Source organism: Larus michahellis, chromosome 1 (genome assembly GCF_964199755.1).
Source record: "Larus michahellis chromosome 1, bLarMic1.1, whole genome shotgun sequence".
NCBI classification, from domain to species: domain Eukaryota; kingdom Metazoa; phylum Chordata; class Aves; order Charadriiformes; family Laridae; genus Larus; species Larus michahellis.
Window position 1 is genome coordinate 88361268 of NC_133896.1, and position 20211 is coordinate 88381478.

At 40.9% G+C, this 20211-nt stretch overlaps 1 protein-coding gene across 3 annotated transcripts in view; it reads left to right on the forward strand.

Annotated features, from left to right (window-relative positions):
- KIAA0930 (KIAA0930 ortholog) overlaps nucleotides 1–20211 on the forward strand; it is an 87997-nt gene that overhangs the window by 56773 nt on the left and 11013 nt on the right. For 2 of the 3 annotated variants that reach the window (XR_012587468.1, XM_074590530.1), the window contains exons 3-8: nucleotides 10732–10839; nucleotides 12153–12230; nucleotides 14968–15069; nucleotides 15521–15661; nucleotides 17465–17659; nucleotides 19892–20054. Coding sequence is in view for 2 of the 3 variants with exons in the window: in XM_074590530.1 (XP_074446631.1) it covers nucleotides 10732–10839; nucleotides 12153–12230; nucleotides 14968–15069; nucleotides 15521–15661; nucleotides 17465–17659; nucleotides 19892–20054 (787 nt within the window). In the remaining variant the exon portion in view is untranslated. The remainder of the gene's footprint in view (nucleotides 1–10731; nucleotides 10840–12152; nucleotides 12231–14967; nucleotides 15070–15520; nucleotides 15662–17464; nucleotides 17660–19891; nucleotides 20055–20211) is intronic. The other variant, XM_074590542.1, reaches the window with a different exon arrangement.

Sequence of the window (20211 nt, forward strand, 5' to 3'; positions counted from 1 at the left end):
CTGGTTGCTACCAATGCAAAAGGTAGCTGGTGCTGTGGGTGGCTGAGAAGTGAGAAAAAGACTGAGCTTCCCTGGTCCTTCTTCAGCAGTAGTAGTAATGTGAGGGTATCTCATTGCTGATTGTCATAATGATATGATCCACGAGACCTCTGTCAGGTTTGCCTGAAGTTCACCAACACGTTTGAAAGATGACTGGGAGCAGGAAGGAACTCAGTTGTAGAAGTCCCATTTTCTTAAACCAGATGTGGGATTTTTTTCCCCCATTATATGCACCATTGTGTCAGTAACCCAACAACGTTCTAAGCATATAGCTAGTTTGCTCTAAGATGACATCTGTCTGGTAATCCCACATTCACATGAGGTGATTGCTGCTGTTGTGAAGTCTTAAATAACACACAAGAGATGTGAGAGAGAGGACAGAAAGAGAAAAGACATTTTACAAGAAGTTACGAAGCTTATTTAAACTAACACAGCTTCTTCAAGATAGGAAATAATTGCAGCTGTTTTTGCAAACTAGTCTGAAAGATTTTGGCTCGAATGGGTCTCCCATGTTAGGGATGAGCATGACAAAACAGAGTGAATCGTTTGTTTACGTTTCAGTTTAAAAAGCATGTTTGCTGGTAGCTGCCTCTGAACCGCCAGTGCCTGATTAGTACGGGCTGGGGTACAAATGGTGCCTGTCGCAGCAACACTTTTCATGTGTCGCCAGCCATCCTGCAACTTGAGTGATGAACGAGGATAATCCACTGCCATTCTCCAAGGCTCTTATTCCACCTGCAGACACCCTCCCATGTGCTTGCCTACGAATACATCTAGCAGTTGCAGTAAGTCTTTTGGGTTCAACGTTGAAGCTAAATGTCAGCATGGTGTTGGCAGAGGTCGGGTGTAAATGCTGCCTTTCGGATGATCTGGGCTGCAAAGCTTCTCACCTGCAGGTCATGAATGAGTAGCAGAAGTTACAGTCACTCAGGATTTCTCATGCCAACAAGTGGGAATCCAAAGCCGTGAATAGATTCTCCTGGATAACTGCATCACAGAAAAGATGAGCAACTGCCATTGGGCACCAACTTGTCCCATTTGGACCTTTGAAGGAACCTCTGCAAGACACTGGAGTCTGAGACACATTCTTGCTGTCCTGATTTATCCAGAAACACTAGAAATTACAGTCAGATTTTTAGGTCATTTACTGCTCTTTCTGTTGGTTTGGCTTTTGATTATACCAAAGTAGTTGGGGGGAGAGAATTCTTAATAGCAAAGCAAATTTTTAGAAACAGGGTGGTTTTGTCTGTAGCTGAACTTTGCATCCTGCATAAAAGAGTTTACAGTCACTTTAATGCAGTGGGCTTTCTTTCAGCTTTGTAGCTAAAGTGGGTGTCAAGTTGCCATAGCTACTGGGCATTATTCTGCCTTTATGTGGGCTCCAGAGTGCATTCTGGGAGGATCAGGTGCAACTTCTGAATAATTAATAGCATCCAGGAAAAGGGAATTGGAATTTTGTTTTGGAGGTCCTTCTTCTCATTGTCCTTTACAGTTGCTGCCACTGAAAAATTACAGTAGCCATAAACCTAAGAAGAAAGCTCTATATAACATCTGAAAGAATCTTTCTTTTTCATTTCAGTACACTGTTACATTGTTAAATACAGTTGTCCCCTTTTAAATGTTATCTTGGATAGAAATATTCTAGGCAAGGCTTATAGCGTAATCTGTTGTCAATGTCATTGTCCCTTCTGCAGCTTTTCTATGTGACAGGACTGGGGAGGCACCCTTCCCATAAGGTTTCTCTGCACGCTCCAGAAAATACCAGACTCCTTTGATTTTCTTCCCGTTTAATAGAGACGGGTCTGTCGATGCTGAGCGGATGAGTGAGCAGATGGATTTTCATGGGTGACTTGGTTGGATCAGTTCATATTGTTTTATTGGGTGTATATTCTACAGTGATGCTTGGCAGCCTATTACAAAACACAAAAACACTGCTTCGTATCCGGGGCTGTGTTATTCTGACATCTCCCAGCTTGTTAAATACATGTGAGGCCAAAGTCTTTGGAGATTATAGTAGTGACCTGCATGCCGTTCGTGGTGATTTCTTGTTCTGAGAAAATGCCCTATTTCTGTGCCAAAGAGTCCTGGCAGCTCCTGGGATATTGTCTTTTCCTTCTGAAATTGCATCATGTTGTTGATAACGTTCTAGACAAGGAAGCAAGGAGTAACCTGCGTCTTGGTGGTCTGGAGGTGGGGAGCTTTTGCCCAAAGAAGCAAATGCTGCTGTAATGGCAGCTGCACGCTGTAGGGAAAGTTTGGATACTTTCTGGCAGATCAGTCTCTGTGCAGCCAGCCTTACTCCAATGAGCTGGAGGAGGTGCTAAAGCCAAAGCCATTGAAAAAATTACAGCATTTGTCACACAGATTTGGGTTTCAAGCAGCAGTCTTATTTTCCATGTTTCCTTTTTTTCATGAATAAGTTCCGCCCTCTCCCCAAGATGAACAGGAATCACTGCACACAAACCCCCTTCTGGTAGTGGGTAGCTTTGGCTGGAACTGAATCTACCTTGTAATATCTGCTAATCTCAGACCTGACACCTGCTGGTAAAAATACCATAAGGCGTTCAGACCAGGGTAGAATGCTCTGCAAATCAGGGTCATGAGGCTTATTGACTTTTATTTTTTTAGATGCAGAAATCAATATAACCCATACCATTACTATTATTACCATTACCAGTGTACTAAATCAGCTTGAAACATTTGTGAGGCTGATTCAAAACTTAGGGTTGCCACATCTTTAAATTAAATAATATTCTGAAACTTTCAAGGGAGTGTGCATGTATTTTTTTCTTCTAGTTAACATTGTTAGGAGCAAGCCTACTGGGATTTGAAGTGTTTCAGAGCTACAGTGAAAGTAAAACACAGAAGGTGAAGCCTCTTATCATCTGCACTCTAATGGAGGTCCACTTCTACCAGAGGATCTGGATTTTCCTCTTAATGCCGTTTTTAGAACTCTTCTAAGCATTCCAGTGGCTTATCACAACTTGATTGCTGCTTCCAAAATGGATTTTTATCAATGATAGCCTTGGTGAGATTGGTCATGGACATGATGCAGAAGTCTAAGTATATTGGGTTTTGAGAATCCATTGAACGTACTATATTTTCAGGTTACCGGAGACCTGATGTTTGGGATGGAGAATTGATGTCTTTGCACAGATTGGGTAAAAATAGGTTAGTTTCTGTGATGAAAGGAGTGAAAGATGATTGCTTACGGCCCAATGTTTGTTCCTGCTGTCTAAGCAGTTGGTTCTAGTAAAAAGCTGCTGTAGTCATAAGTTCTGTCTCCTTCACATTATAAGCTGTCTTGCTGCGGTAGCACTATTGGTGCTGTATGAAGTGTTTCAAGTTACTTGTATGCGTTCAAAAGATCCAGAAAGAAGAGGGGTTTTAGTGTTCTGCCCAGCTTGGGAGTATAACTACAATTTACATAAATTATAGTTAACTATAACTGCAGTGTTAACTTTTGTCCTGGCGTTGTTTGATGGCTGGTTTTTAACATTTAGCACCACTTCTTTGTTGTACTTTAAATATTTTCTCTGACTTTTTTATTCCCCTAAGAGAAAAGTTTTATTCTGAGTGTTTGTGCTGGTAAAATGTATCTTCTTTCACCGTCTAAATTTTATAACCAAATCCCTCGTGCTGTGTGAAGCGTGGTAGGTATCGATTACATAGCTGCTTTCATCTCAGATTCCTGAGTATCACACCTGCACAGATGGGTTCTTCTGATGCCCTGTGTCCTGGAGAACCAATGCTTCTGCTTGGAGAGGGTCTGGATGGGGTACGTGTGTACCTGCAGACTGTCAAACAACTTCATGCTGTGGTGGTGATGCTGCTGCATGTGAAGCGGCTTAAATGGAACAAGAAAGCCCAACAGCTTGAGTTGCTGACTGAGTGCTGTTGCAGCTATGTAGGTACCGATATCAAAGCTATCTGGTTTCCTACTGCTGTAGGTTTAGTTGCTAGGGTGAGGGAACAGGATGCCTCACAAAAATCCCAGCTATGTGATTAGGTGCTTAAATAAGTGTCTGTGGAATTACAAAACATTAGGTCTGCAAGAGTAAAGTGTCTAGAAAATACAGCCGTGCTATGCTGCTGGTAATAACAGTTTGCTCCATTAATGTCCATCTGGGTTACACCGTTTACTTAAAGGTACCTGAGTGCTGAAAAGAGATTGTTAAAGTGTGAGGAAGTAAAACAAGCGGCTGGCAGATAATGCCCAAGGAAAGAGCAGAACAAACTAGGACTGTGCTTGGGGGTGGATCTGAAGCATGGGAGAGAAGGACAGTAGCTCCTTTGGTCAGTGAATTTAGAAAGACCATTCAATTTGGTTAGTATTTAAGATACCATTTTGGAATTATACCTTTTTGCTACAAGGAAGACTAGTAAGAGGAAGTACTTGGATAAATGTGAGAAAGATGCTTCTAATGTTGAAAGCCACTAGGCTTTGTAATAGTTGGATGCAGTGTGTGATGGGGGCTTTTAAAACCGTGTGCTGGTGAGAACACGCTAGGGGATAATTCTGCTTTTGTAGAAGATGGACCAGTTTTTGAAATAAACTCTTTTCTTTTGCCAATTTTTCCTGATCTTTTGAACCAAACCGGTCAGTGTAAAATCCTAAAAGTCAAATTTCAGTCTCCATCTCACAGCTGCCTCTGGAGACAGTAGGAGCATTTCCTCACTGAACTTTTATTGTGGATAAAGTCTTGAATTTTGTTCACTGTATCTTCTTCCTCTCCCTTTTCGTGTTCAGCCCCCTCCCTTTTACTGTTTGTTAGTGAACATGGTCTGAAAAAAAACTGAAAGTGGTGCTACTACTAGATAGACCTGTAATCGCGTTACACTTCTTTTTAACAGAAAACCAGAATCTTCTTTTTTTGGATGGCTTCTGAATGCCAACAAAACAGTGCTCCTTGTAAACCCTGTTCTTGTTACGCCATTCTTTCCGTGCTGCCCAGCTTACAGCCTGTATTGATTTTGATTGTAGACTTCTTTTCAGGAGTTTTTCAAAGGCTTATGCGCTAAGCTTTGCAAACAAGGTGACTTTTCAGTTCACGCTGGTTTCATCAAACAGTTCTGATGCCTTGGGAACTATATAGAATTAATAGTCCCCTGAGTGAGGTGGGTTGTTTTGTTTGGTTTTTTTTTTTAGAAAGGGTGCTAATGTCCTAGCATTCATATTGTTAATATCAATTTAAAAGGTAAAGCATATGTGGGAAGTTTTGGGGAGCAAATAGGCATGGTGGGAAAACTACCAAGTTGTATCACAAAGATTTTAAACCTAGACTGGGATCTCAGATGGTTTTTTTTATTTCTGGGTTTTATGTTAAAAACATTCTAGCTCTCTGTAACTATACAACTAACGTGCTGTATTGTCTTCCAGTACAAGATCTGTGATTTTATATGACTGGAGTTCTGTAAAGGTGACCAGTCCGCAATACATACATCTCCAAAAGACATATTTCTATGAATAAAATACATTAATATTAATAGATACTTTGCTCTTAGGATGTTCCTCTTCTGCAGATGATAGGTCCTGCCAACAGTTTCAGTAATAATGTGTGTTGTGGGTGGGAGTAGCTGCGGGGCTCTACAGGACCTCTGGTGCCACTCCAGAGTAGGCACAGGCATTGCAGCACAGAAGCCCATGAAGTCCTAGAGATGGACCATAGCTTGATTAGTATGCGAGACCTTTGTCAGAAGGTATCCAGAACATTTCCCGTGCATGGAAAAGAAATGGGTTGGGGAAGAGCGCGATGATGGTGAGGGTCCTGGGTAGCAGAAGTGGCAAAATGGAGGGGTCAAAAGGGGAAACAACGTTGGGTGGAGGTGTTGGTAAGGAGGCTCCGCAGGGACCAGCAACCGGGATTATAAAAGTACAGTGGATTCAGATTTGCAGATGACACACACTGGTGCTGCATAAATTGCAATGAGGGCATGTCCATCAGACTACGCAGCCTAATCCCTGGGAAATGTGGATCCATTTATTAGCGTAGTTCAATACTTCAGTGCCAGCCATGCATGCAGGCTCTGGAAAGGACAGGCAAGGCACAGAGTACAAGTTATTTAGCACGTGATCGTTTTACTGTGCAGAAAAATTGCAATCCTGAGGGAGCAGTAAGAATGTGTACGCCAGTGCTGTGCCAGTACCAGAAAACTCCAATACTGGCGAAATACTAGAAGGATGCGAAAGGAGCACAAGATCTGTAGAGCTGCCCTGCTATGAGACCTCCTAAACGGATTCTGTCTAGTTTATCTGAGAGATTAAAAAGTTACAAAAAAAACCCCAAACCTGAGTATTAAAGAGCTTCTTAATATAGTGGAAATAGGCATGAGAAGAACCAGAGGCTGGCAAAAGGAAAGCAGCTGAATTAAATGAAGCTGCACACTTTCAGCCAAGAGGGTGATTAATCATTGGAATGAGTTCTCAAAATAAAGTATTTTCCCAGGCACTGTCTAGTCAAATGTGCTTAACTGGGCTTTGTGAAGAAGTAACAGGGTAAAAATGTCTGTGACACGTAGGTGGTCAGCCTAGCTGATGTAATTCTCCTTTCTAGCCTTAGCTTGGCAACCCTGTGAAAACTTTATAAAGCTGAAATAATGGATTTCAGCTTGCTGAAACTGTAGAAGGGTCGTCATCATGACTCGAATGAAGAAATACCCAGGCTGGCTTTTTTATTTCATTGGGAATAAATAATTAGTATTTACGTAGCTCTTTCTATTAATAAATTTCACGCTTGCAGGAAGGCACATCTAATCTAAAGCCAGATAAACAAGCATAGAGGTGAGGTATGGCCAAGTGAATCAGCAGCAGACCTGGAAACAGACCCAGTGTCTCCTGGATCCCCAGCTGAGTCAGACTTGTTTTCTTGGGAGGACTCAGCTGTCTGAAATCCAGCATTTTCTCCAGCCCATATCATTATTTAAGTCCTGAAGGCCAAATGTGACAACACGTATTAAGCCTAGAAATCACAAAACAGAGTTCTGATGAAAAGCGTGAGGTGTGCTATGAAATTGTATATATTTTTTTTGTCTTTATATTATATATATTATTTTATAGATATAAAAAATCAGGCTCATAGTTACCATGTGATTTTTATATAAATATAAGGCAACACTTCTGTAAGGCAGGTGTTTCTCTTCATTTAGGAAGCACTGTGTTCTGCGCTGGCAGCACTGACTTCCTTAAACTCATGTAATGTTCTTTGTTACTGAGAACTCATTGAGGTTTTGACGACAATCCTATTTGTTGATGTCCGAGTACTTAGAGGTCAGAACAGCGAACACGTTGGTCTTCTGTTTCCCATGCTGTCAATCCCAAGTGCCTACATTCACTCGAAATTACTCACTTAAATGTAAAAAGTTAATACTTACCCCTTGATTGTTGGATTTGGAGTTCAGTGACGAAAGTCCCTTGATGACAGTTAAAAGGTAGCTACTTCTGTAGCATTTATGGGATCTTAACAGCTGCAGTTCTTTTGCACGTCAGGAACCTGAGTCATGGGGCTTTCTGAGGCTTCAGGTTTTGATTTTATGTTCTTGGCGTATATGCTGTTTATACATAGTACCAGGAAGATAAGCGTGCAGATGCTGAACAAGCTTCCTAGAGATGTGGACAAATTAGGTCAGCCTGCCAAGGAGTTTAGACTGCTGATTTTAAACAATAGTGATTAACAGGTATGAAACGGTGAAAATTTGTGTTTAAAGTTCTCTGTTATTAGGGCGGTTGGGGTCTTTTTATTATTTTTTTAATGATTGATTTGGATGCCTCCTTCATTGTCAAATGCTGAGCAGGTGGCTGCAGGGTCTGAATGGAGTCAGCCCCTGTCTTTCTTACATCCTTGGCCCTGCCGGAGACTGCACAGTGTGCTGGTGACAACAGGATCGTTTGCTATGAGTTGAACTGAGCCTGTTGATTTATTTCATGTAATACTGCATGGCCACCTTCACGTGTCCGGCACTGTCGCAGTAGAGGGTGGCTGGGATTAATTTGTGACGACACTTGCGTGGGAAACTGAGCCCCTGGAAAGTGCTGTTTGTTTTGTCCAACCCAGATTTAGCACTTTGCTTTATGTGTCAAGATGCTGTTTTACTACCTCTGGAAGAATTGTTTAGAAGTGAGTGAAGGAGCTGTTGCAGGTAGAGATGTTCATGCATTAAGGGGTGAGATTTTTATTTTTTTTTTTTGAAAGTGACTTGTAATTTGGGTGCCTGCACTGTGAAGCATATGACCAGTCAGACAGGGAGCAGTGGTGCTGCTTGTTACAGCACCCTGGTAAGGCCTCATTGCGTTTTACAAAAGCAGCTCCTTTTTCGGTCGTGCGGAAAGTAAGGCATCCAAAATTACTGGCTGCTGTAGCAAATGCTGGCTTCTCGGCGTAACTGCTGCCAGAGTGCTGGGTAGGGCCCATTTGTTCTCCTGATGCTCACCGGGGATGCTTACCCGGGCACGAGCAGGAGCTGCAAGACACGTCCAACAGATGTCAGCGCCGCAGAGAGCATTTGGAAGTCCATTTTCTGCATTTCTGGGGTCGGACGAGTGCTGCCTTTGTTGCTTCTGGCTGCTGATGGCTCCTTTCTCTCTGGGAAGGGGTCGCCCCTATCCTGCCCAATTGGACCTGTTGAACAGAGATCTGAACCCCATGCAGTTCATTGCCTGGCAAAAAAAATGAGTTCCCCAAATTCCCTAAATTAATTTCCTGTGTAATACAGTGTGGCTTAAGCACTTGGCTCAGGGAACAGCCGTGGCGGTGATTCACAGTGATCCACAGTGCCCTGTCCCACAGGTTGTACTGCCCAGGAATCCTACCCTAAATTAGTGGTTAGGGAAAAAGTGATTAGAGAGAGGCACTTTGTCTGTCACTATCTGTGACAAGGTTGGGGAGGGTTCCGTGAAAGAGCTGTTGTGCAATGGCTTTGTAATTGCTGAGGAGATGTAGTTCAGCATGTGAATTAATTTCACCAGCAGAAAACATTAGTGGCTGACTTCTGCAAAGGGAGGTTTAAACTTCATCATTAAGGAGATGGTTAAACTCTGCCTGGATTAAAATAAAGGCTCCATTGGTATGGGGGCAGAAGAGACTGAGGTGGTGTCTGCTGAGCACTCGGGCTCTCTTGCCCTGGCGTTACTTTAGAGCTGGAGTTTTACCCCACAACTACTTAGTCCTGTGTTTACCTGGTCCTCTCTCCGCGTCCTTCCTTTGGAGGCAGGATGGCTTTTGTTTCCTAGGGTATTTCAGGAATCTTGCGAATGTGATGTTTCTGTGCTTTCAGGTGTGAAAGTGTGCAAATCTCACCTTTGTTTATTTAAAGATGAATTTAAATTAGATTATTTCCTTCAGCTGCTCTTAGTTTTTTTCGCAGTGACTCTCATTAGTTGGTGCGATTATATTGCCAATAGAAAAGTTCATGGTTAGGAGGTTTAGAAGAAAGAAAAACAAAACAAGGGAATGATGATGTATGAGTCTATAGGCGTTTTAAAAAGATATTTGTAAGTAAAAAAAAAAAAAAAAATTAATGATAGAAAACAGTGCATTCAGCTTTCATATTATCTAATGATGGTGTCAACCCTGAAATACTGTACTGTTTAACTCTTCTTCATGATATTTTGGTTTTGTAGCTTTAGAGCTAGAGGAGTTGAAATAAATACAGTTGCTACAGGGCTTAATCTCTACTCCATATGATTTCACTGGCATATTCTGACTTTTATGACAATCTGTTTTCTAACAAATGGGCTCAACCCTTCTTTGCCCCAAACAAAGCAGAGAAAGGTTCATGAATTGCTCTGTTTGCCGTGATGTCAGCTGGTCACAACATTCTAGATATTTCTTAAACATCTCTTAAAGCGTGTTACTGTGTTAACCAAAAAAGATACTGGACAAACAAAGAGAAAACAAATGTTTTTCCAGGTATTCTGTCAAGGTAGTGCATAGCTCTGACACCTGTGAAGTGTACTACTTGTCACCCTATCTTATATTATACAGCAGGTCAGAAATTAAGCCGTGCTGCAGATTGTTTTTGTAAAGTGTCAAACTACAGTTTAACTCTGTGTACTACATCAAGTTCTAAATTTATCTCAGTTGCTTCAATATGTTAGCATTGGTAGAGTCGTTTCTGCTTTCTGTGATTATTTGGAATTTTTCATTTGCTTAGTTTTAGTACGCTGAAAATCTCACATCTAGAGGGATCCAATCGGTACTGTCAGTGCGAAACATTTAGAAGACAGCTTGCCAAAACGTCTTCTGTGAAGCATTAATTAGTGGACTTTGTCTTCCTAGGGTCTCCCACTGCACCTGGGAAAGAGCAACAGCTACCAACTAGATGATATTGAGCATTAGTTTGGTGACATGTTTGGTTTCAAGGGATCGTGTTAAGAGAAGTATATACATATGCAATATTTTATTTATTTCAATTTTGCTAAAGCACACCCATCATAAGGAATAAATGAAGCCGCTGTCCAAAACGAAGATTCCCCTGCAGAGACCTGCTTCTCTCACCTGTTCTCCCTCACGTCCCCTGTCCCCGCCCAGCTTCACTTCTTCCACGAGGGCTGAATTTCCATGGTCAACAAAATCTAATCCTGACAGAAAAATACAGCAGGAAGCTACACAACGTGCAGCTTCTGGTGTCAGTTTTGTGTATGCATATACGTGTCTCTAGGTAGTATTTTTTCAAGGAGATGTGATATTTTCTTAGCAGGTTGAAGTTGAAGTTTACCGGAGAGATTCTAAGAAGCTTCCTGGCCTGGGAGACCCTGACATTGACTGGGAAGAGAGTGTCTACTTGAACCTCATTCTACAGAAGGTAACAGTGATGCTTATCTAATTTTAGTGCCCTATTTATGCTAGAGAGATTTCAGGGAAGGCTCTGTTCTATACTTTTTCTTCCCTAGCTTGGGAGATTTGAACACTTCTGGAGGAGAGGAAGAAAACATGATTTTAATTTTCAGAGTCTGAACAACCATAAGCTGAGATGTTTATTAGTTTTCTGGTAGAGTCCTAATAGCTTTCCTCAAAAAAACCTTTAACTGTACCCATTGAAGCTGGGCTGAATTTTATGCTTTGTAACAAAGTTTTACAAAATAGAAGGCTTTGTCAAGTTTAATAGCTTCTGAGAGTGAACGAGACTGTTAGACAAGCAACATTTCCGTTAGAGTTCACAACAGTGGTGCAGCCAAGAGAGGGAACTGCTAACTGGAAATGCAGTAAAGGTGTTAGGTGTTGCACTGGGAGTTTGCTGCTCTTGATATCAGAGCTTTAATAAAACTTTTGGTTTTTTGGTGGTGGAAACATGAAGCTAGCACAAATTATTTGTTTAATTAACTCATAGGTTGTTCAGTTGTTGCGTATGTTACATTGGCACTTAGGGAAGCTGAACATTACTATAGTCATTCAAGATCCCTTAAAAGTTCTGTGGATTATGATCTTGGAATGAGAGACCACTGGCTCATTGCACGCATCCTGGAAAATAAATTGTTTTCATTCTCTCTCCTTCCTCCCAAAAGTCTCGTTGCGGAACAACTCTGCAGAGAGCAGTTTCCACCTTTATTTGATGCTGAATAAAACTAGAATCTGATTGCTACAGTCAGAATTCAGAGATGCTGCTACAGCTGGGCATTGCTATCCAGAGCTACCACGCTTGCTCCTTACGAGTTTTTCCAGGTTGTTTGACAAGCTACGTTAAGGGTTTCTGACCTCTCTAATGTGTTGTTTGTATTCGTTAGTGTTTCTGTATTTCCCTTTTTGAACGGAGGGTATCTTTTCCATTTCTACCTTAAAGTGTGCTTGTGTGCATTTGTCTTGCTTATTCCTCCAGCTGACCAGTAAGCTAGCGTTAAACAGTATTGACAGGGGTTTCTTTACTCATAGGTTGTGCACCTCAGCAAACATCTGTGCAAAAGGTTTCAGTATCATTGAGTTAATAAACAAACACAGGCTTGAAAATTGTAGGCGTTTCAGTATAATAAGCAGAATAAAGAAATCAACAATACCAAAACATCTTATTTTTTAGCCAGCCAGCTAAAAAAATCAAGACAGAATGCATTCTGCTTCATGCACGTGAACGTTTTGTTTTTCTAACTCTAAACCTTTATTTCTCTATCTGGTGTCCTCTTTTAGCTGGATTATGTGGTGACATGTGCTGTGTGCACACGCTCTGATGGAGGAGATATTCACATTCACAAAAAGAAGTCTCAGGTGAGATTACCCTGTTATTACTGTGGATATGAGGTTGGCATCCGGTATTACCTAATCATAAAAACTACCAAACCAGGGCAGTGATTCTCAGGCTGTCCTCTGACAGATGCATCCTTTTGAAGCATCTCGAGTCTTTGTCTAGTGACATTTCCTGCCAGTCAGCTAAATGTGAGATCTAAATGTCCTTTATAGCCTCTCTCAAAAAATTGTGAAGACCTCTGCGTGCTTTCAAGACTTATATCTTTGCCCCCTAGATTTGAGGGGAGCGCATTGGGAGGGAGTGCCCAACTGTTAACCAACCTGAGGGTAAACCTGAAATTGTATGAGACCTGAGTTATGAAAAGCCTTTGGGGTAAATCTGTAACGTGGCGCTGTTAAATGCTAGACAATTGACCGATTGCCAATTTGTCTTTTTATTGTTTTAGGAGATTCTTGTTTTCTCTCTTAAACTGCTCGTTCCGTCTCCATACGGAAGGTTTTTATCACTTGCTTGCGTGCAGCATACAGTTAATCCAGGGTTTAGCATAGTGGAGGAGACTGAATAATAAGTATGGTGGGGATAGGAACAAGAAACCCCAAACTTCTTCACTCAGTTTCCAGCAGATCTTGCCACAACTTCCCCTAGTTGACAGAAATTCTTCTTTAAAAGGCCCCTGTTGCCTTTAAAAGGCTGTTTCTCCTAGGCATTTCCACTCCTTTAGCTCATTCAGCTGTTTGCATAGCTTTACCTAAAATAAACCAATGCTCTTTAGTAATTTATTTTTGTTTTACCATTTCAAAACAATTGTTGCTTTGCCTACAAACAGAACTGGCAATACTGATTATTTTATTTGTAATTTGCATTGGTTAGGCACATAATTCCCTCCTGGTGCTGTTGAGACACCACATTACACCACTGATGTAAGCCTTTTATTTCTCACTGCTTTTTTCCACTGTTTACTAGCCATAATTTCACCCCAGGCTAACTTCTGCAAAATTCTTTTGAGAAAAATCTGTAAATATTGTGTGCAGGCTTGAAAACCAGGAAGATGAGATCGACCCTCAGTGCCTGTGTGCGGTGTTCAGAATAAGGAGAGGGTTTTCTGTTCCTCATTCCTAGAGGCTCATACTATAAATTTTTCTTTGTCTTCCCTTTTAAAATTTACCAGTACATACTAGTAACATTCCAACACCATGAAGTAGATCTGTGGAGAGAGAAAAGGCAATTCTATATACTGTGGAAAGCATGTTTCAGTCAGGCATTTCATTGTTACATGCACCATTGAGGCTTTTAGTTTTAAATGAAGAAAAGACAACTTTTGGGGATCTGTATTACTGTTCTGGTGGTTCTTTGTTTAGAAAGCGTGTATTACCCTGTCAGTGTGCAGCCACGTGCTGAACGGGTAGAAGCCCTATTCAGGCACAGGACTTGCTGTGCTACTCCAGACCGATGACAAAGCTACTGTGGTCATATCAGTAGAGTACCTAAGGTATAAAACCAGTGTAAAAAAAGGTTGACTTTCCCCTAAATTATTTTGCAGACTGCATAGTTTCTCTGCTGGCTTGACAATAAGATCTCTACAAACTGTATTTTCCTTAGGTGTGTCTGACTGGAGATAAGTTTGGGCGCTGTTTTTAGCTTTACATCGGATGGCATGAGAACAAGGATGGATGGAAGATGTCCTTGTTTCAGGCATTGGTGCAAGCGTCATCTTTGCGGAGTCTTGTTGCTTTGTAATGTTGTTTCATGTCGAAGCGAGCTTTCTTTTTAATAATCTGTATTTAAATGTGCATGTAGGCTTCAAAAGTACAAATAAGGAAAAGCAACCCTCTCATGAATATCTAACATCCTACCCTTAGGCATATTTCATGTTGAATGGTTTGTGGCAAGAATATCACATGCCTGACAATCTGGGCAGATTCAAAGCTTTCAACACATTCATGGTGGGCTAAGATTTGACAGGTTTCTTGTAATTCAAAGCTTTGTTTGTAAACAGAGGTGGAAGCAAAGAAAGCTACTTGGTCTGAATTCTTCTCCCTGTTTACCTGCTTGCTGATCTTGTTGGAATGATAAAATCTAAAGCTTTTAGTTGTTTAAACATTGGTTGTTTTGAGGAGTGCAGTGACCAAAGGAGTTCAGGAACTGCTTCAGGGGGAGGAATGTGCAAGAACAACAACGGTGGATAGAGAAGGAAACAGAAGCGGAAAATGAAGATGAGAAATCAAGTGCTTGTCCTCCTGAGGGCCATGTACTGAGTGATGTTGATTTTTATCGTGGAACTAAGCAAACAATAACAATGAAATTAACTGTACAAACAAACACTGTTAGGTCAGCTACTCCACAATAACTTTCTTGCTGCGTGTGCTTTTTACTTTACAGCATGTTGCAGTAACTTAAAGGCAGCTCAAGGTGGTTTTCTATGTTAACAAAAAGAATACCTTGGCTGTACCATAGGATGGTGAGAGGTCAGCTACGCACAGGGACACTTACAGTGGAGCAACTAGTATTTGGTGACTTGCTTGTGAAAAGGCAAGGATTTCACAAGCGTGGTCATTATTGCAAAACAGGCTGTAGTCAGAAACCAACTCAGCTTTGCCTGCAGGATGTCCAGCATCTATAGCGTAGGTGAAAATGTTGGCTGACTGAGCGGTGTTGGACTGTGGTGTTTTGGTATTGCTTGCCTTGTATTCAGTGCATCCATTCCTGAGCACGTTTAACTGAGAAGATGGTTTGGGTTTTTTTCTGTATCTTCCTCAGCAAGTGTTTGCATCTCCTAGCAAACACCCAATGGACAGCAAAGGAGAGGAGTCAAAGATCAGCTACCCCAACATATTCTTCATGATTGACAGTTTTGAAGAGGTGAGTTCCTTGTTGCAGCAGCAGAGTTTTGTCCTGTTCTAGTCTTATGTCCCGATTAGCTGTTCTCTTGTACCTTCTGAGCGAATGGTCTTGGCTAATTGAGGGTTATCTTCCCATAGTTTTTATTTCATTTGATTTTGTTTTATTTGACCTTCCTCTTCCTTTAATGTTTGAACTCTGAGCTTAAAGCTGGATTTTGGCATCTGTCTTTATGATGGGCTAAAGCAAGGCAAGTTGATGTGATAGCTGCTTATCTCAACACATGATTTGCAGTATGCACTGCCTGGAGTCTGGTTTTTTGAAAGTCTAGCGTGGAGCATGCAGCTCCCGTGCTTTCTTCCATTTACGTTGAAAGTGCCTTGGGCCTAAGGAGAATCATGGGAATCTGAATATATTTGAACTTTAACAGCTGCGGTTTGCCTTGAAGTGTTTCATCTTGCATCTTTGGCAGGTTTTCAGTGACATGACTGTGGGAGAAGGAGAAATGGTCTGTGTGGAGCTGGTGGCCAGTGACAAAAGCAACACCTTCCAAGGGGTGATTTTTCAGGGGTCCATCCGCTATGAAGCACTCAAGAAGGTCTATGATAACAGGGTAAGGCACTTCTGAAAGACAACATCCCTTGTACAATGATACTCTGACCACAGTTTTAATTTGCTGCTCAGGCTGTTAGCTTTTTGTCCTGTTAGATCATCTGCATTGTAGTCTGTCCTTTTTGGCTTTGAAAATTACCTGAAAGCTAATGCTTTTGGCGCAGACAGCTGAGAGTCTTCAGATCAGGATGTATTTCCCGGGTGTTTGCCAAAAATAGTGAAGTTGATTAAGAAGCCAAGAGCATGACACAGGAATGGGTCTGAATAACAGAGTTCTAGGAGACACTTAATTTTCTTGAAAGGTCATAGATATTTCTAGTTACTTCAGAGAAGGCATGTTTTTCAGGGAGATCGTAAACTCTGATAACCTTGCTATATGTAAAATGTGTTTTTCTTTAGTTTGTTTTGTACTCACAGCATTTTCAACAGGCCGCTGTGGTTTCCTTGCCACAGAAGGAAGCTTTCTTTGCTTTCCTATAGAAACATGAAATACCAACACTCTCAGTTTCAAATTCAGTACTTAATGTTGAAGTTGAGAGAGTGTATGAGCCAATAAACTTCTCAGTTTGCTATGAAGACAGTCCCGAGGGGTTTTTTTTAAAAAAAAAAAAAAGCCAAAACAACAAAAAAAAAACCCAAACACAACAAGAATCTTAAAAAAATTTTCAAAAACAATTTTTCAAGAGAACACGAAACTGGAATTGTTTCTCTGTCCCACCCTCGTCTTATGGTGTCTCACAATCAGCAGGTGGGTTATTAAAATACGTAGGAATGCAGAATCACTAAAGTCAAAATAAGAAGAAAGCCTTGCAGTGGAAAGACAAAATTTGATGTGTTAATGTCACCTCATAGCCTAGGAATGTCCAGTTTGACCACGCTGCTACTTTACGTTGTTTTGTTAGATGAAATAAAATCGTTAGATCTTCAAATACTCAATTTCCAAAGGAAAAACTGGAAAAATTTGACCTTTCTTTTAACAGAACAGAAGCAAGCCCTCTATGCTTTTGAAGGTTACTTGGTTTCAGTTGTGTCTGTTCATTCTTAGTATAGTACGAGCATCTTGGCCCTTTCAGGCGATAAGCTGCTGAAAGTAGTAATAAAGCACTTAAACTTATGGATAAGTCCTACTTATTTCACTTGGCAAAACCTTGACTGTTTTCATATTGGTCTGTTCCTTTTTTCAGTTCTCAGTTCAGGTTTCAGTTCAGTTGTGTTAACTGGAAATTGAGCCCTTCTGTCTGTTGAGAGGGTTCAAAAGCTGTCAGGGTTTTGCGGTGAGCAATGGGATGCAGGTTAGTTGTGCATGGGGGCTGGTTCTTTATGCTTTGGGCTTGGTAATGTGGACACAGAAATGTCTGAATTGACTTGCCACAAAGTAGTGCCAGAGTTGCGTGGTGCGCTTTGCTGGTTTGGGGCATCTTGTGTGCGTGTCTATTGCTTTTTTGGATTTAAACGAGTGTCGCTGCACAGGCTGGCTTGTGCACGTGCCTGCTTGTGCTGTGGTGTGCCACATTGTGTGGGTCTGGATAAAAACCTTGTATTCTGTCTCAGTGTGCCATTGGGTAATTCTGCTTTTTGGATTGCTGAAGGAGTTGATTCTTCTCTGAGCTTCTGTTTTTGTATCTGTAATATTGCCTTCCTTCAGCTTGTGGCTTAAAATGCTTCTTGAGAATCAACAATAATGATCATTATCCACTATGTTTTTGACTTATTTTTAGATAACTGCTTTCAGTTTGAATGTTATTTTTGTCGAACACGGAGATGATATTACATGGGTTTTCTCCCCTGTCTTGATGTATTGTAGGTGAGTGTTGCAGCTAAGATGGCTCAAAGAATGTCTTTCGGCTTTTATAAATATAACAACATGGAGTTTGTCCGAATGAAAGGGCCGCAAGGGAAAGGACATGCAGAGATGGCAGTGAGTAGAGTTTCTACTGGTGACACTTCACCGTATGGGACAGAGGAAGATTCAAATCCAGACTCCCCAGTGCATGAGAGAGTAAGTAGCAGACAGAAATACTGACTTACAGTTAAGCATGAGCATGTTTTTGTTCTAAAGCCATAGGTGGACAGAAGCTGGGATTAACTCATATCAGGGTTCTAAATTTAGGTTTGCCTGTGTATATTTTTGAACGTACTCAGTATATGCAGATGGATTTTTATCAGTTTCCCTTGAGCAAATACTGAACACAAGAGATGACTGGATGATTCATACTTCTGGAGGAGTGTTTTGTTGGAACAACAGCGATGTTGATGCCAGGGAAAATGATGATTCTGCCTGTTTTCTATGAAAATTAATAGATTCCATTTCTGTACAAGATGGGATTTACCTAGAAACATGGAATTCATGTATTATGTAGGTTGCTTGCTAAACCTCACAGGAAACGGTACTGGTAGGAGATTTTGCCACTTATTAATGCTGCCAATAGGAAGCCTATATAATATTAAAGCAAAGATTATGGATCTAGATGCAGTACCATAATTACGCATATACTTAATTTTAAGGCACGTGCAGTAAAATACCAATAGAATTAGTCCATAGATGCTGATCTGGCCCTTATTCAAGTCCTGAGCTTTGTTTTCAATTAAGGCGTTTTACCCAGTTAATGGGGATTAGGCAACATGTCTTCAAAATACCTGCACAGATGCGTCCTGACCTGGGCTGGAAAGTTCCTGGTGGATTCTAGTCTGGTTTCCTGTGTAACATAGCTAACCCGTGTAGTTTAAAGGTCTGCAGGACTGCTTCTAAAGTTCTCTATGCGAGCTGTGTGATTATTTCTTTTTTTTTGGGTTTCTGTGTTCCTAAAAGGCAAAATGAGCTGCCAGCACAGAGCTCGTTAACTGAATGTGCTTGCTCTCTACCACAGAGATACAGCCTGGAGAAATCAGGCCCGGAGGAACTTCCTGATCTTTTGGCTCCAAGACTTCCAGTGTCAACTGGAAAATGTCAAAATGCATGTGATAATGTATTATCTTTGCTTTTTGCTAATGGTTTTAATGGTGATTTGTCTGTTTCTGGTTTTCCCTCCAGGTGTGATATGAAACGGCATCAGAATTAAAAATAGAGACAAGCACAAATTAGAGATTAAGTGCACTAAAGAGAGGATTAGTTAGGTGGTAGAATACTTCTGAATTTTCAATTATTTTTTTTATATTAATGATAGATGGACAGCGTAGAGTGTTTCAGCAGTGCAACACCAACCCAGCTTGTCTGTCATCCTCACTCACATGTCACCTCCCTCCTTGTTTATAGGGACAGATGTGAGCAATATCAGAGCTCATCTCAGGAAGAGTTATGGGATTATTAAATTAACTTTGTGAAGAAGGAAGGATGAGATAGAAGTTGTTCACCTCCATAAGCAAAGTAGTCATCCCTTTTTTTTTTTTTTAAATTAAACTATTAAACTATTACTAGCAAAAACAGTACATAAGCACTGCAATTCAATTTTTTCTGAAATAGATACGGTTGACTATAATTGTGGTTTACGCAAGAGGAGCTACTGCTCTGAAGGGCAGTTGTCTCTCCAGTTTCATCCATAACTTGTGTTTAACCATAGGCAATTATACCCTTCTGTTGACTAACCAAATCATGAGGTGTCTCTCAACTTGTTTTTCCCCATCCTATATTGAAATATGATATAAATATAATTTTACATTGACTTCACTTTTGCGTCAGCGTCTCGGGTTAATTAATTACCTTGTGACCCTGCTTCACAGAGACACCGTGACCTTTTACAGTAATTCCATGTGGCATTCTTCTAAGCAGGGAAACTACTACCTTGTGTTTGCCAAAGAAAAGAAGATGCACAATTTTAGTATGTCCAGTACAATACATTTTTAGTCTACTAAGTCTTCTGAATTTCACGATGCAAAAATAAGATTGTCATTCCTTGTGCCTAAATTATTAATCTTTATTTTGTTCCTTTATGACTATAATTCCTTGTTAAGTGATCATCTGAGGGGAGAGGTTTTTCATATTCACATAACAGTTGAGAGTGATGATATATCAAAATATTTGCATCTTGGTGAGCATCTTGAAGCTGAGATGAGTGTTCAGTTGGTATTTTCTGGCCACTCTGATAAAACTTACAACAAGACTCCAGTCGTGATTCTGATTTTTTACACATGTGACTGCCTCATGGCACGTATTTAAGACCAATTATTTCTTACAAGAAGCATAGAACTTTTTAAACAACATTTTTTTCTAGTATTTCTTCTGTTTCCCTTTTAGGTCACTTCTTTCAGCACACCACCAACCCCAGAACGCAACAATCGCCCATCCTTTTTCTCTCCATCCCTCAAGAGAAAAGTGCCCCGAAATCGAATTGCTGAGATGAAAAAATCCCACTCAGCAAATGACAGTGAGGAGTTCTTCAGAGATGAAGATGGCGGAGGTGAGAGAAGTAACATCAGCTAGACAGACTTGTCTGGAGAGGGCACAGAGCTATGGAAAGGGACCCCAATGCTGGATTTTCCAAAAGGTTTGCAGTGTAATAAAACCTAGCTCCACAGAAAGTCCAATGCCAGTGTTACTCTGAAATTGTGGTTATT